Raw genomic sequence first — 15,036 nt, 5'->3', positions numbered from 1 at the left:
ATACGCCAAGATTATTATTTTAAAAGATACGTTGAAGTAAACTTTATAAAAGTGTTGCTTTTTTATATACATACGTACATTTCTCCAGACTTCTATATAATGTTCACACAACAGGAGCGAATCCACAAAATAAAACAAAACAAAAAACAAAAAAAAAAAAGAAAAAGAAAGAATATAATTGTAAAAGGTCTAAATCTTTCTTAGAAAGTTAAACGAAGTGATCCGATGCATTGCATTTGCCGGATGGATAATATATAACGATAATTACATATTGTGTGCTGTAGACAAAAATTATAGTAATTTGTAATACAAATGAATTGAAGTAAATAAAAATAAATTAAATGTATTTTTTAATGTCGTTAAAAGTAAAACTAATAAAATATTCCGCATAATAATTATTAAATAACTAACGATCCAAGTTGTTTTGATAACCTACATTTGTTTCATTACAAAATATTATTTTTTCAGCTTGTCGTGTTTGTGCACTCGAAGAGGTAATATAATAAGCAACGCAATAACGCCGATGTTTTGTTCTTTTTTATTTAAACATTATGATCACCTATTTAAATTACGATTGACAAAAAGTAGAAAATTCGTATTAATATACGTACATGTGTATGTTGGATTTCTCTGCTGAAATTTGTTAAATTCGACATTTCCAGTACAATCGATCCACAGGACTTCCGTTATGTAAGAATGTGCATGTATGGTAAACTAAGCGATATAGATATCGCATTATAGTTCTACATAAAATAGATTTTTATTTATTTTGCCTTACGTAGACATTTTTATTGTTACGTTTTCATATCTTTGATTTTTCCATATTAAGACAATCTTTCGTAAAACTATGTAAATGGATTAAATGAGGAATTACAAACGATAACAACTGAAAAATTAGATCAATTTTATCAAGGGACGTATATCTTATATCGAACGTAATTCGTGCAATATATTTTTGTTAAGGTTTTATTATAAGCATATCGTAACGAATGATTTCATTATATATATATCGTAATAAATGATTTGTTTCAGCTGTAATAGTATTTAACATGCTTGTATCCATTACGCGTTATCGACATCTACACGGATGTGGTGTGGCGCATCCGGAGAAGTTTGTTAAATTATTACACAAGATCCTGCATATGTTGTGATATGAACTAATTGAATAAACGATACTGAAAAAAATGTTTTGTTCGAATAATGAATACATAATTTCACTATACGTACGTATGTTCCCCGCAGATACATAATCCGCGTGTTGTAGAACGATGTCGGATATCCTTGACTTTAACTACTATTTCGGCATGTGATGGAATCGAAGTTGCAAGGGCGTAATGAAGAAACGATAATCACGTTTGAGAAGTCCGACAACCTAATCGGAGATATTAAATACAGAAGAATGCCTATATTGCATCAGAGGCGCGTATAAAACGGTAGCTGAACGATTATGCTACGAATGAGATAAGGGCGACAGGAAGCTGTACAAAATACTTTAACGTCTGGACATTCTCTCGTGGCATTCCATTGCAATCAGACGCATACCGAAATTATTTTCCTTCTATTTTTCCCTCGTTATATTTATTCCTGTACTTTTAACTCTGTTCTGTTTTATCCTACATATCTGCACGTATCCCTTTTTGCAGAATACTCTCGTCTGACTAACCGAACTGTTCCATGTCCATCTATCTGTCTGAACGTGTTCGAAGGGTTCGAAGTAGAAGAAGATCGAAGTAGATGGACCTCGAGAGAGGAGAGAGAATCATTTTCTCCGGTATCTATTGTGGGGATCGCATAAGCTCCGTCGCGAGGAGTCGCCGTGTCACGCAGCGGGGTCGATTGAATCGACGAACGAGAGAACGGGCAATAAAAAGGCGAGTCGGAGCGAGAAGGATCAAACGAGCCCGTGACCATTGCCAGTAGTGCCACCTGGCCGTGATATAGTTAAGAGAGGAGGCTAGGGGTGCGTATTGACGCGACTGCGCGATTTCGTCGACGCGGTGGAAAAGGGTAGCGCTTCCGCGGCAGTGAGAAAGCGCGCTTCGCTGGATAAAGAGAGAGGGAAAGAGAGGAAGGGAGTTGACGAAACGAGAACGGGAGAAGGAGGGGACGGCCTGAAAAGCTCGGGCCAGCCTGGGTTCGATCGCTCAATATTCATCCCTTGGCCGGACGAGAGCGCCCGAGAACAGTAGCTCCAGACGAGGGCACGAATCGACCCTTCCTTCCTTTGCGTCCTCGCCCGCGGAACTGTTCGATCGCGGCACTGTTCCACCAGAAGACGAACAACAAGATCAGCAGAAGGAGCAGCAGAGCCGGCCGAGAAAAGGATTCACGCACGTCCTCCTCGTTCGTTCGTGGTGATTCGCGGGAGAGATCTGCCGCAGTTCTCTCCATTTTTTCGTTTAACCGATCAGAATGGAGGGTAAAAAAGTCGAACAGTATTATACTCCGCCGCCGAAGCTTGGTAAATGGGAGGGTTTTAGGGTCTTTTTATGGAACTCCGAGACTGGACAGTTCCTGGGGCGCACAGGCGCTAGTTGGGGTAAGTTTTCGTATCAAACATATTTCATTACTTTCTCGTTTTCTATTTTTCCAAAAATTTATTACGTGCTTACGCTCTCAAATTGAAATCGAATTCAGCGTCAGGCCGCGAATTTCATCTTGTCTTTTTAAACAATTTTCAAAAATTACGTAATTTTTATTGACAATTCGATCGCGTTTTCCAGTTTCTCCCCCCGAGACAAAATTAAGAGTGAGATTTCCTTCGATCGAAGGACGGTAATGGTAATACTAGATTTCATGCGTAGATTTATTTGTCGAGCTCATCGGATAATTCGTCCGTAGTATTGTCAAAGATCATTCCGGAAAATTCCCTAAAACGTATCGTCAAAGGTCAGAACTTGAATATCCCGATTGACATTTAATCGTAACCCCATAGTTCCTGACGTAAAGCGACGCAATGTGCACGCGCACTGCAGATCAGTAACGGTGTTATATATCTAGAAGGAACTTTCGTGCTGCATTCAAACGAATAAAACCGTTCTGATCGTAGTTTAATCGATTTCTCTTTGATAACGTTGATATCGTCAAACTATCACGTTCATTCCTTTCCTCTACTTTTCCTCAGTGAAACGTTTCAAAGCTATACTTAATCTACTATAGAAACTTATTTCTATCATGAATAAAATAACTCAAAATACGATTGTTCACTTCTTTTATGAAAGAAACGTTCTCTGCTATTCTGTCAAAATAATCATACGCGGTTCTTTGATGTGACAGAAATCAGGTATTTAAATAAAAATGTTGAATTGTAAACTTCTCGTTTTATCTAAAACGCATCCTGTTCTGATAAAGCTGGCTTTTTCATTGTTTCCGTATTATCCTTTTCGCGTGTTAAAAGATTCTCAATTGGATCTTTAAAAGAAACGTATGGAGGGGCGGTAACCTCACGATTTTCATTGTCCTACTTTTATCTTTTGTAATATGTATGATGTAATACGTATAAGAGGAAAGGCACAGGGTTAAAGAGTGTTTCTAATTTTTGAGCCTAACGTTAGAAAAATTTATTTCTTTGTTAATTCTAAGTGAAAAGTATGTTGTATTCCGATCTGTGATTTGGGATGGGAGGACAAAAATATTAAAACTACTTCTAGAGTGCATAATACGGTACTTGGATATTATATTCTTTACGTTTGTTCTTTATATTTTCATGAATTTATTACTCAATTATATAAATATATTATTAATCTAAAATATTATATTTGATGGAATTACAACGATTATGACAATTCCGTGGGATACTACCGAACGACGCAACAAACGAATTCTCCATGTATCGTGTCTGTCATGTTATGTAATACAATTGTGAGATTTGGTCGATGACGATCCAATATTACGCTATTCTAGATGATATATTCGATGACTGATCTTTTAATCAGCAAAAGAAGAAAACGAAAAAAATTAAGACAATTATTTTTGCAAAATTATAAAACAATCGACAGAAGGTTGCAAACATTAGATATGAGCGAAATTTAATAGGTAAGAGAAGAAAATGATTCTATTTAGAAACTAGGTTTATTATACACTGTAGGATTGTAATTACTACTAATTGCAAAGCACTCGTAATAAATTTGGTCATGGTCAGACAATGTCATATAATGTCATATAATGTGATCATTCCATTTTATACGACGCATAATATATTTATGTTCTTGTCTATATGACAAACTAACATTTAAATAAGTAAATTTCTTCTACTGTATACAAGAATTATTATTCTACGTAAAAGTTATTTTAGATTCACTCCTTGATGATACATCTTATTGTTAGCATATTTCTTCAAAATTTCTATTACAAAATCGATCTGTAATAAAATTGTTGCACAGATCATTTTCCATTCGATATACAAATTTATAATCTTTTTAAAGTATGTGCATCTTTTTTAAGAAACAAGCCAAGTTAGTAATAAATTATAGGATTTGCTCGTTGAAGTACGGGGTGGGAGTTTCCGTGATTAAAGAAGCTTCGGTGCAGCGAGCAAATATTATTGTGATTCGTACTCGATATTATCGTTTGGTTATATATATCGTATAAATTTCGGAAATCTTTTTTGTAAACTTCTTGACATTCACTGATTTTGCCATTTTCTTGCAACGTTAACGAGGCAATTCGGTCGGTCGTTGTGTTATTGTGTTAGCATACTTAAAGCAGCTTATCTATTCGCCTTTGCGAGCTATATTCTTTCTATGCTCCACTGTCTTTTGTCCCCTCTTCTTCTCCTGAAGTTGATCGACTTCCACCAAAATCAATACAATCCAGCGTTCTTACCATTCTGTAGGAATAGCTTGCTCTGATTTTACACGGTTCGCTTGTGTCTCATTTTAACATTTAATAAACTTCGTTATTCGATCTACTAGCTAAGGAAATGGAATATCATAAACAATATTTCTCAAATATTTAATTATATTCGAATATTCGAGTAGCCTACGAATGATCGAATAATACTTTATTTCGTATTAACAAATACTCTTGATTAACATTTACATTATTTATGGTGTTTCAAATTATGTACTTTCTCAACAATGTGGAAAACATGACACGAATATTATACCATTATGTAATAATATGAATGCAATTTTCAATTGTATCTTGAAGACGTTAATAACAAATGACATTTCAGTAGAATCTAGAATTCATCGTTCCAACATGAGGTGCTTCTTCGAGCTTGTGATTTTAAGTGATTGCATTGATTTCACTTAGGGATGTACCAATCTAATAAATATAGATAAAAGTATCGGAAAATTCCGGCTTCTAAATAAGTGGGATTGTACAAGTAAATCGCATTATTATAATAATTTTGTATAAAATTCTAAGTGTTTAGAATTTGTCTTAAAAAATACAGAACAGGGTAGTACATATATCCGACGAATAAGATTCAAAATGCATTCTCGAAAGTAGGTTTCTGGATAAAAAGTAGATCAAACGATATTATCTTTTCGTCCAAATACGGCACAGTATTGCGGTTGCTGTAGTAACGTAACATTTTCACGGTTTTTTTGAGATATCGATCACTTCGTATGCGGAACGCGGCGGCGCTACAAACTTAGAAGCCATCACGGTTCTTTCATGAAGTAGGTCATTGATATTGTTGCACCTACGTTCGAATTTCTATACAGAAAATGGCAGTCTTTATAGTATTTACTATCGATACACCCACCCCGGAAACAAGGAAATAGAGTTGTCACAGAGAACAAGATTTCTTTGTAAAATTTGTATCGAAGGAAACCGATTTGCGTCGAAGACATTATGTCAATCCTATTCCTTATTTAAATCTTCCAGATTTGTTTAGCGCGTTTGCAAATGTTGATTTTAAACGAATGAATTGCGTTCTAGAGGGATGAAAAACAAGCTATTGGAGTATTGAAGAGAATCTTAGTTCCTAATTTAAACTTTCTTTATCATTTTTTATAAAACTACTGGAGATACGTACGTAACGTTAACATGATCAGCGGAGGACGTCTTCCTTAAATGAGGACGAAATAAAAGCAACCAGTTTAACGTAATGATACGTAATTCTACGATATGAATATTATTAGAACGCAGAGAACTATGACTAGAGGGATCAATAACCTACTTTGGTTTCCTTATACTATGCAAGGGAATTCTAGTTGTTAGTATTAAAATTCTTCTGTGAGATGTCATCCTATTTTTGTTCACAAAATTCTACCGTGTAAATGCAAAATGCTTCGTTAAACGGATCGTTAGAAATGTTTAGTTTCCACCGTATAAAAAGAAATGAAAATGTAATCAAGAAAATATATTATATGGCATTAAAAAGAGAAATATGAATATAAATAAGATGATATCAGTATATCGCAGAAACAGGATGCTTCGCTGGGTTTCATACTAAAATTTGGTGTAGTGCCAAGTGGAACTACAACTTCGTTTAACCTTGTGGACAAATCTTCTAAATTAAATTTAATTGCCGATTACAAAAATAGGGACATTGACTAGAGGAAAACATTAAATATATGGGATCGATGTAAGATTTAATTATAGTATTAATATCTTTTTAATGATAAATTTATTTACTAAATAAGATTTAATAGAAGGTTACTATATAGTTCTTCGAATAATCTTTTACAACGTTTGCAATCGGATACAAGTATAGATACGTGTTATGATTCTTTGAAAATAAATTGCTTGAAATGGATATTCATCGATGATTCTTATTGTAAACTCGCAGCATCGCTTACTCAATACCAATTCAGGCCAATTAGATCTCGGATCATAATTGTCTCAGCGTTGTAGAGTTCAGTTGCTGTGCGTATCCACAAAAGGAATTATTACAATAAAACATTTGCCTTGCTTTAATTGGCTAAAGTGTCCGAGATCTACGTTCTTATACTTCGTCGTACTTCAAGTTGTTTTTTAATCGACTTCGGAGATCTTTTGCGCACATACTGCTTTTATCTTGAAAGAAAGATCAATTCACTATACTGATTTCCATATATGATTTAAACGGTCGGATAATAGTTAAAGTAAAATTATTACGGAGTAATTTAAAAGATAATCGATTTTTATAGAATATGTACATAATTTAAAAAAACTAACAATCTCTTATTTTTCGATTGCAGCCAAAATCTTGTTATTCTACGTTATTTTTTATGCGGTACTGGCTGGCTTCTTCGGAGCGATGTTAACTGTTTTCTACCAGACGTTAGACCCGAATGCACCGAAATGGCAATTGGACAATTCCTTGATCGGAAGCAACCCCGGACTTGGTTTTAGGCCTATGCCTCCTTCAAGCAATGTTGAAAGTACCTTAATTTGGTACAAAGCAAGTGACGAAGGCAATTTCTTACACTGGACCAGAGAATTGGATAAGTTCCTCGAAGGTAATCTATTTCTCAATTCTGTTCTTAATTTTTTTTTTTTTTACATAACACAAGATACCAGACAAAAATTTTGTACCCATAAATTTGAAATAATTATTTTGCTAAGATTAACTCTATCAGTTAAAATTTATGCAGTTGAATATTAGAGTACTTTATTATTAGAAAGCAGAAGTAATAAAATTACATTGTCTTGTATCGTTAATAAAATATTTACTAGATATAGATGTTCAGTAATGCTATTTCCATAGATCTATTACGACGCTAATATTAACCGATAAGCGAGAAAACAGTCTTTGTCGTAACGAGCCAATTACGTCAAGAACCCGTTAAATCCGGTCAAGGTGGGAACAATCTTTGGATCAGAGTTTCGGTGTTTTTATATTCTACGATATATAATCATATATGTATCTAGGAGTTAAATATAGAACACGTAATTAGGTACGGTATGCAAAATTAGAAATAACTTTCAGAAAAATTTTACCAAAATAAGAGACAAAGTTCAAATCGATATCTTGACGTGTTCCTTCACCTGCTTGGGTGTCCTAGGATTAATGAGTCTCCGTGATACTTAAATAAAAAATTAATTTTGAATCTGTTTAGAATACCAAAAACCCGCTACCTCGACAAATGGTGCCCAGAAGAGGATGATGTGCGACTATGGCAAACCACCAGCAGCCGGCAAAGTCTGTGACGTAGACATGACCACGTGGGGACAGTGCACGAAGAAACACAAATATGGATACAACAAATCTGCTCCTTGCATTTTCCTCAAGTTGAACAAGGTACGTGATATTAAAAACGTTACTACGATATTATTATACATATAGAGTGATTGTTCTTATTAAATTATGTATTATTAAAAATCCGAGAAATTATTTTTATTAGGAGACTCTCGGTCTTTACGTAAGCAGTCAACGAGAAATATTAATAATTCCAATGCTTTAGATTTTCGGCTGGAAACCCGAATATTATAATGACACGAAAAATCTGCCGAACACGATGCCAACCGATCTTCAAGAACACATCAAACAAGAGGAACACGCTAACAGATTGGATACCGTGTGGGTGTCATGTTCCGGTGAAAATCCCGCAGATGTTGAGAACATGGGTGCCATTCAATATATTCCACGTCGTGGTTTTCCTGGATACTACTTCCCGTTCACAAACACCCCTGGATACCTTAGTCCCCTGGTAGCTGTCTTCTTCGAAAAGCCTAAATGTGAGTTATCATTAAATCGCAATAACCCATCTATGATCTTCAAAGGATTTTGAATATTCCGTTGATTTTCAGACGGTGTATTGATCAATATCGAATGTAAAGCTTGGGCGCACAATATCATTCACGACAGATTCGAGAGGCGTGGTTCGGTACATTTCGAACTGATGGTGGATTAAGCATCGTACTCGCCACCTTTTGCAAGATCACTACCAACTGCGTCCAAGAAAATATAGAAGGAAGGAGAATAAAAGAAATTTCTTTTTTAATCAATCTCGCTGGCGCATCGTGACCACTCCTTCTTCCCTTCGGTTTTCTCTGCCGACGATACCGCCCTAGCCGCGTATTTTCTCGTCGTTGTAACGTAGATCTTTCAGAGATTCACCGATCATTTCTCATTATCTTCATCTTCGTCGTGATTCTCTTCATTGCAACACCATGCGATAATAGTTACCGTCGTTTTTCACACAAATCGCGCTACTCACTCTCATCATGAAGGACCGTTCTTCGAAGGCACCGTTACACGTGTTCGTTTCATTCAGCGTACAGAGATTTTTCATAAACGCCGCGTGTTTCCGTCGTCGTCGCTTCCACAAAGGTAAAAGCATTTTATTATAGGATCACAAAACGGACCAGTGAAATTGGCTATGTACAAGCTATATATCTATATATGTATATGTATGTATATATACGTACGCATATGCGCGTATGTATCAGGATGCACAAAAAAGAAAAAAAGAAAAAAACAGTTTAGCGGAAAAATTCTGCACAAAAAACCGCGGCGGTATCACTTCTTTTTATCGGGGGCGAAGAGGAGTGGTCGTACCATCGTGATCTAAATATCGTTCGGGATATCAGTTGGAGCGCGTAAGAGGTTTCCCTTACTTTTTTGCCCCTTTTGCGAATTTTTCGCTTTTCGTCGTCTGCTAATTTCTTGGTCTCGTTGCGGGCTTTGACGCACGTGTAATATTCTTTTTTTCTCTTTTTTTTTTCTTTCTCTCTCGAAGTTATATTGATATTCGCCTAGCCAACGAGACTCGCTAACGTGTAGGGTACACCGAGGATAATTGATACCCTTAGTTCGTGCCACGTAGACGTATAAAAACAGAAAAAAAGCAAAATGTTAGTGTCTTTATGCCCGTCGGTACGGTGCACCCGGCACGGTGGAACTTTTGATTTCGAATTCCACGAAGAAGCTCTCGGACGCGGCTCTCGATCGAAAGTTCCGTCGTTTCGGGATGAAAAGTGAGGGATGCTGAAATAATCGAAATTCATATACACGCGCGCACGCGCATACGCATACACAAAAGCTAATAGAGACAAGTCGAAGGGAAGAGAGTCTGTTTCATGCGAGTTTGTCAACGAACTCGTCGAAACGAGACAGCAGGAGACTAATTAATTGACTTGGTAAGAACGATTGCATTGTTACCGAAGGTTTCGTGCGGTGGAACTTTTGATTGGAAATCCAATCAAATTTTTACTAGCTTTGTAATAGATTTCTATTTTATTATTTCGAACGAGGGAATAATGTTGCGAACTGTTAGCAGGAGCGCGTGAAGCAATTATAAATAAAACTTCTAATTTAATTAATGAAAAACAGGTCATCGTTGGATTTTAATTTGAAGTTCCGCCAGTACGGAGGTAGATTACGCTGTGTTGTATACAGTGGATATAATTAATGGTGGTAACGTAAAGTAGTAATTAGTATTAATATTTTAGTTATTAATTAGTATTAATGGAAAGTATTAATAAAATAGAAATAAAATCAATCAAACGATCAAGAAAAGAAATAATAATGATAGTTATTACCTTTCATTATCGAAAGGTTGATACAAAACTATTGAACGAAAGCAATCGATATGTTTCGTTGTGTGTGTGTTTTTTTTTTCTTTGATGTACTTAAAGGAAAAACTGAATTTTAGTCGAATTGCTCAAATATTTCGAAAAGTGGAAGAACTTTGGAAAGCGAAAATAACAAATTCGGCAGTTACCGCCATTAACGTTAATAAATGTACATAGATACAAGATTCGAAGTAAATAAGAGTGGAAGATACGAAAATTTCGTTGGATTTCGATTTGTCGAGAAACAGCGCGCTGTTTGCACGGGAAAGTTTAATCAGCCTAGTGATAATCGTACAACACCGTATGGAATATGTATTTATGATTATATTGTACCGCATGATAATATCTAGTGCTAGTCCACGCAATCGTATAGTCGATAGGTTGTATCCTATAGTCTGGAGATCAGAGGAATTCTGTTCTATTTCGATAGTACTTCATTTTCTTTGCTACTTAATGTTCTATCTATTTATATTCTCCTATGTGATAATTTTACCATTTTGCGGGGAGCCTATTTTTCTTTCTCTCTTTTCTCATCTCGCTGAGATGATTTTTGTATTTCAACCGTTCAACTTGATCGTATCGATATTTCCTTTGCTTTGTAAATTGCAATTTTACATTTGATATTCCTATTTTTCTATCTTTCTTTATAGCGACCAACGATAATGGTACGTACTTAATGTAAACGAAATCGAATGTCTGTCATCTGATCTCCATTCTTCATGGCTTAAATTTAGAAGCAAAGCTGGTTGTTCCGAGAGCTTGTTCGTTTTTCGAAGGACAGCGTTTGCGCGGTGGTCGTCGCCCTTGGAATCTGGGATTCTTGGCGGTTTATGATACTTATTCGAATTACGACGGGACGGGCTTACGTCGTGAATTTAATCTTAATCAAACGACGAGGAACATTATTACCCTCGTTTTAATTGTTTGCAAACGCTTATACATTCACTACCAAAGTTATACTGCCATTATATGATCTGTTATCTATTATATACAAATTTTTAGATTCCGTTGCATTTTACATTGTTTTACCTGCGTGTTGTATACTGCGTAAAACGATTAAGCTATAGTTAATCGATTCTCATACCGATGATCTTTCTTTGGGATTGGCGAAATGGCAATCCTATTTTAACTGGAAATTATCGATTTATATGAAAATAATCGACCTTGATAGCATAAGCGATCGGTACTACAGAGTTAAAAGAAAATTCTCTTCATTAAATTCTCGATGAAAGCGTAGAAAAGGATCGATCGCTCTTGATTATATGGACGAAAAGATAGTACAAAGGCTATAGACGAAGCGATCCGAACGGGCGGCGACTTCGAATGTGAGCGCTGCCAAAAACAAGATCAATAATTTTATTGCTATTTATTAATCGACGTAACGTGCGATTATTAATTACCATTAGTATTATTATTATCATTATTATAATTATTATTATCGTCATTAATATTAATTACCATTATTCTCATCATTATCATTATCATTATTATTATTATTATTATTACTATTACTATTACCATTAATACTATTGTCGTTAATTTTTGAGTCCTCGCCCGGAGCCATATTGAGATATGAGAAAAAACTTAATATAGATTAATCGTCGACGACACTATTAACTTTTAAGAAAAAAAAACAAAAAAAAAAAAAGGAAGGAAGGAAGGATGAGGCAGAGGGAAAGGAAAATGGAATGAAACTGAGAACGTACTAATGGAAAAAAGACGAAGGTACCGATGATAATGAAAACGATGATGAATTATGCGTTGATGGTATAAAGTACTAATAGGAATTATTACACTTGTATCCAGTGCACTGATCGAGAACGATTATATATGTATATTCATCATTGTGAATGAGCTGTTTCTAATAATGAACATCTGTTGTTAAAGTATAAAGATTACGTTTCACGCAAGCGTGAACAAGAAAAAAGAGAGTTGAAAGAGAGCCGGGGAAAGCTTGATACCGAAGAAAACTACTAGCCATGAATCAGGTTCGGTGGGATTATTAATAATCATGCTTAAAGTTTTTTAGCTTGCCGTAACCGAACGCCCGTTTCTCGAAAGCAAATGGTGGAATTTCAACGAGAACAGTCCTGCACTATCCTGCAAGCTATGTTTATTCTCCAGATTCTATTTGGAACATGTTTCCTGTGTGATAATCGTTAACACAATTAGCGCTTTAAGTATGTGACGAATACGTGAGACGTATGCGTATGAGAGTACGTGAAAGATTTGATGAAAAGAAAAAAGTGGCGGAATTTTAAGCTTTAAGATACATTTAAAGATATATGAAGTATATATTATAAAAATATATATACATTTAAAGTAACGATAATTATATGATATACATATACATTATAAATACACATAAGGTTAATATTACTAAAGATGATTTTAACGTAATTCCTGAATAGCCGGTAACATTAGTAAAAATTCGACAGAACTCGCGATATTGTATGAAATGTGAACGCTAAGGAAAACAGAGGAAAATACGGCAACAAAATAATATTCTAATTAAGACGATTAATCTGAATAAGTCAAATTAACTCTAAGTGTGATTCGTATATTATAACGCATATATGCATGCATACCGGTTATAATACTATTCGTTAAATTATCCGATGATATGTGTATGTATCTATAAGACATTTGAAGGTTCATCTATGTTATATACATGCGTTGGGAACCGCTCAGTTAGGCACAAGATTAATTGAAATCGATGCATATAAAAGAGTGTATTACATGAGAAAAATTGAGAGGAATACCGATATAGAATTACATTAAGATTTTGTCGAGAAATCGATAAAAAAAAAGAACGAATATGTGTGATATATGAGATATATGATCACAAAACATGACATCAAATTTCTGTGTCGGGACACCGTGTCGTTGGTTCTTAATGTTAGATTTATCTTCACGTTCCACACTTCCCTCTGATTCTGACTCAACGATTACCAATTGCTTTGTAAAATCGACTCGAATTTTCCTATTATTAGCGCTAATGCTTAATTAAAATAGTTAAATATCGAGGTTCAAGCATTTGCAACATTGAATGACATAGAATAAATTTAAGCCGTTGAAACAAGATATCGCGACTTGATGTCTCGGGAAAGGAAATTAGCGTGAACACGTTAATATTCTTTAGTAGTTAATATAATACGATTGCCCATGACTGCATCTACTTTTCACTACTTTGCGACTTTTTATGTATAGGGAAGAGGTTCGTCAACGGAAGTTAGCCGAACGTGATATTACGACATCAAAAAAGAAAATAGTGACCAAAAATACAAATAAAGTAAAAGAATAGTGAAACGAATACTCATACTCCTTGCTTTAAGGAGTAGATGATTCTGAAGATGTAAAACACCATAAACGCTTATGTTGTGGTGCAGGAATTCCTTCTGTATCGATCAATAAGATTTTACCGTAGACTACGAAGACTCGAACTTAGTATAGTGCGAAATCATTGTAAATTTTGTCGTTCTGGAATATTGCTTTGGGTCTTCGTACACCTACATTTGTTGTTGTCGATTAAGAAAAATTATGTATTTAGATCCATTATGATGACATTGATTATTAGATGTTTAAGAATATTACCGTTGATACTAATATGATCTGCGCCAATATATAGTTGTCAAGAGACCTGTCGGTATCATAGAACGAGAAGAAACGAGTACGTTGAACGATCGTTTTAACTCGAATGGTTTATAACCCACAAAGCTATGAACCCTTGAAATATTGGTATTTACTATAGACTGCAATTTGTTTTTGCTATCGATCTGAAAATAACCGATGATCGCAAGCAAAAGGAATATAGTAACAAACTTAAGATTACTTTGATTCTTTCGTTGACTTTGTGTTGTAAATGAAAAAGAAGAAAATTTAGTTCAAACTTCAGAAAGCTTTAAAGCGATCAGAACGATCGCAGACAACAGTGGTTGCTAACGGCAATTATCGAGAATGAGATTAATACCCAGACTACTATGAAAAAATTCCAAAGTTTCAAACAATATGTATTCTAAGAAATTTGTCTTTCGAGAACTTTTCATGTGTACGAACTTTCTATCCCATATCGTTGTGACATCACCTTTGATTTCGAAACTAGCGCTTCAATCGCGGCGACGAGATCTTTAAGCATGAATATTTAATAATAATTTAAGACGAGATGGCATGGCTGTTGATATCATTATGCTTGAAATGTGTTATGAAAAATAAACAGAATGTATAAAAGCCCTTTCATATTTTGATTTTATTATTACTCTTTAAACATAATTACGATAAAATGGATCAAAGGAAATAATCATATTGTTAATAATAAAAATATTACAATAACTAATTAACCTAGTTATTGTACAAATAATACGAATTTTTTTAAAGATTATCGGTTTTGGTTTTTTCAATTATTTTATTTAATGTTTTTACATAAAATTATTACATACATAATTTACTTATTATACATACATAGATTTAGAATATAGTATCTAAAAATGACAGCATTTAAATTAATATATACAACAATATCTTGTTTCAAATCTAAATAGCAGTTGTTAATTTAGAAACTTGAAAATATCAATATTGTTTATTTCA

At 34.6% G+C, this 15,036-nt stretch overlaps 1 protein-coding gene across 1 annotated transcript; it reads left to right on the top strand.

Annotated features, from left to right (window-relative positions):
• The first annotated feature begins 2,083 nt into the window (after positions 1-2,083).
• On the top strand, positions 2,084-14,688 carry LOC132904838 (sodium/potassium-transporting ATPase subunit beta-2-like). Its single transcript, XM_060955608.1, has 5 exons — positions 2,084-2,539; positions 7,134-7,394; positions 7,995-8,176; positions 8,340-8,613; positions 8,686-14,688. The coding sequence occupies exons 1-5, from the start codon at positions 2,413-2,415 to the stop codon at positions 8,787-8,789; spliced, it is 948 nt and encodes a 315-aa protein (XP_060811591.1). The 5' UTR covers positions 2,084-2,412; the 3' UTR covers positions 8,790-14,688.
• The last annotated feature ends 348 nt before the right edge of the window (positions 14,689-15,036 follow it).

The sequence above is a fragment of the Bombus pascuorum genome, chromosome 3 (assembly GCF_905332965.1).
Source record: "Bombus pascuorum chromosome 3, iyBomPasc1.1, whole genome shotgun sequence".
In the NCBI taxonomy this organism is placed as follows: domain Eukaryota; kingdom Metazoa; phylum Arthropoda; class Insecta; order Hymenoptera; family Apidae; genus Bombus; species Bombus pascuorum.
This window is presented reverse-complemented; position numbering and strand designations above follow the sequence as displayed.

Excerpts from the sequence above, each read along its gene's own strand:
- LOC132904838 (XM_060955608.1), top strand. The coding sequence starts at position 2,413 with ATGGAGGGTAAAAAAGTCGAACAGTATTATACTCCGCCGCCGAAGCTT. Across the intron at positions 7,395-7,994 it reads ATTGGATAAGTTCCTCGAAG|AATACCAAAAACCCGCTACC; the intron begins GTAATCTATTTC and ends GAATCTGTTTAG. Across the intron at positions 8,177-8,339 it reads TTTTCCTCAAGTTGAACAAG|ATTTTCGGCTGGAAACCCGA; the intron begins GTACGTGATATT and ends CCAATGCTTTAG.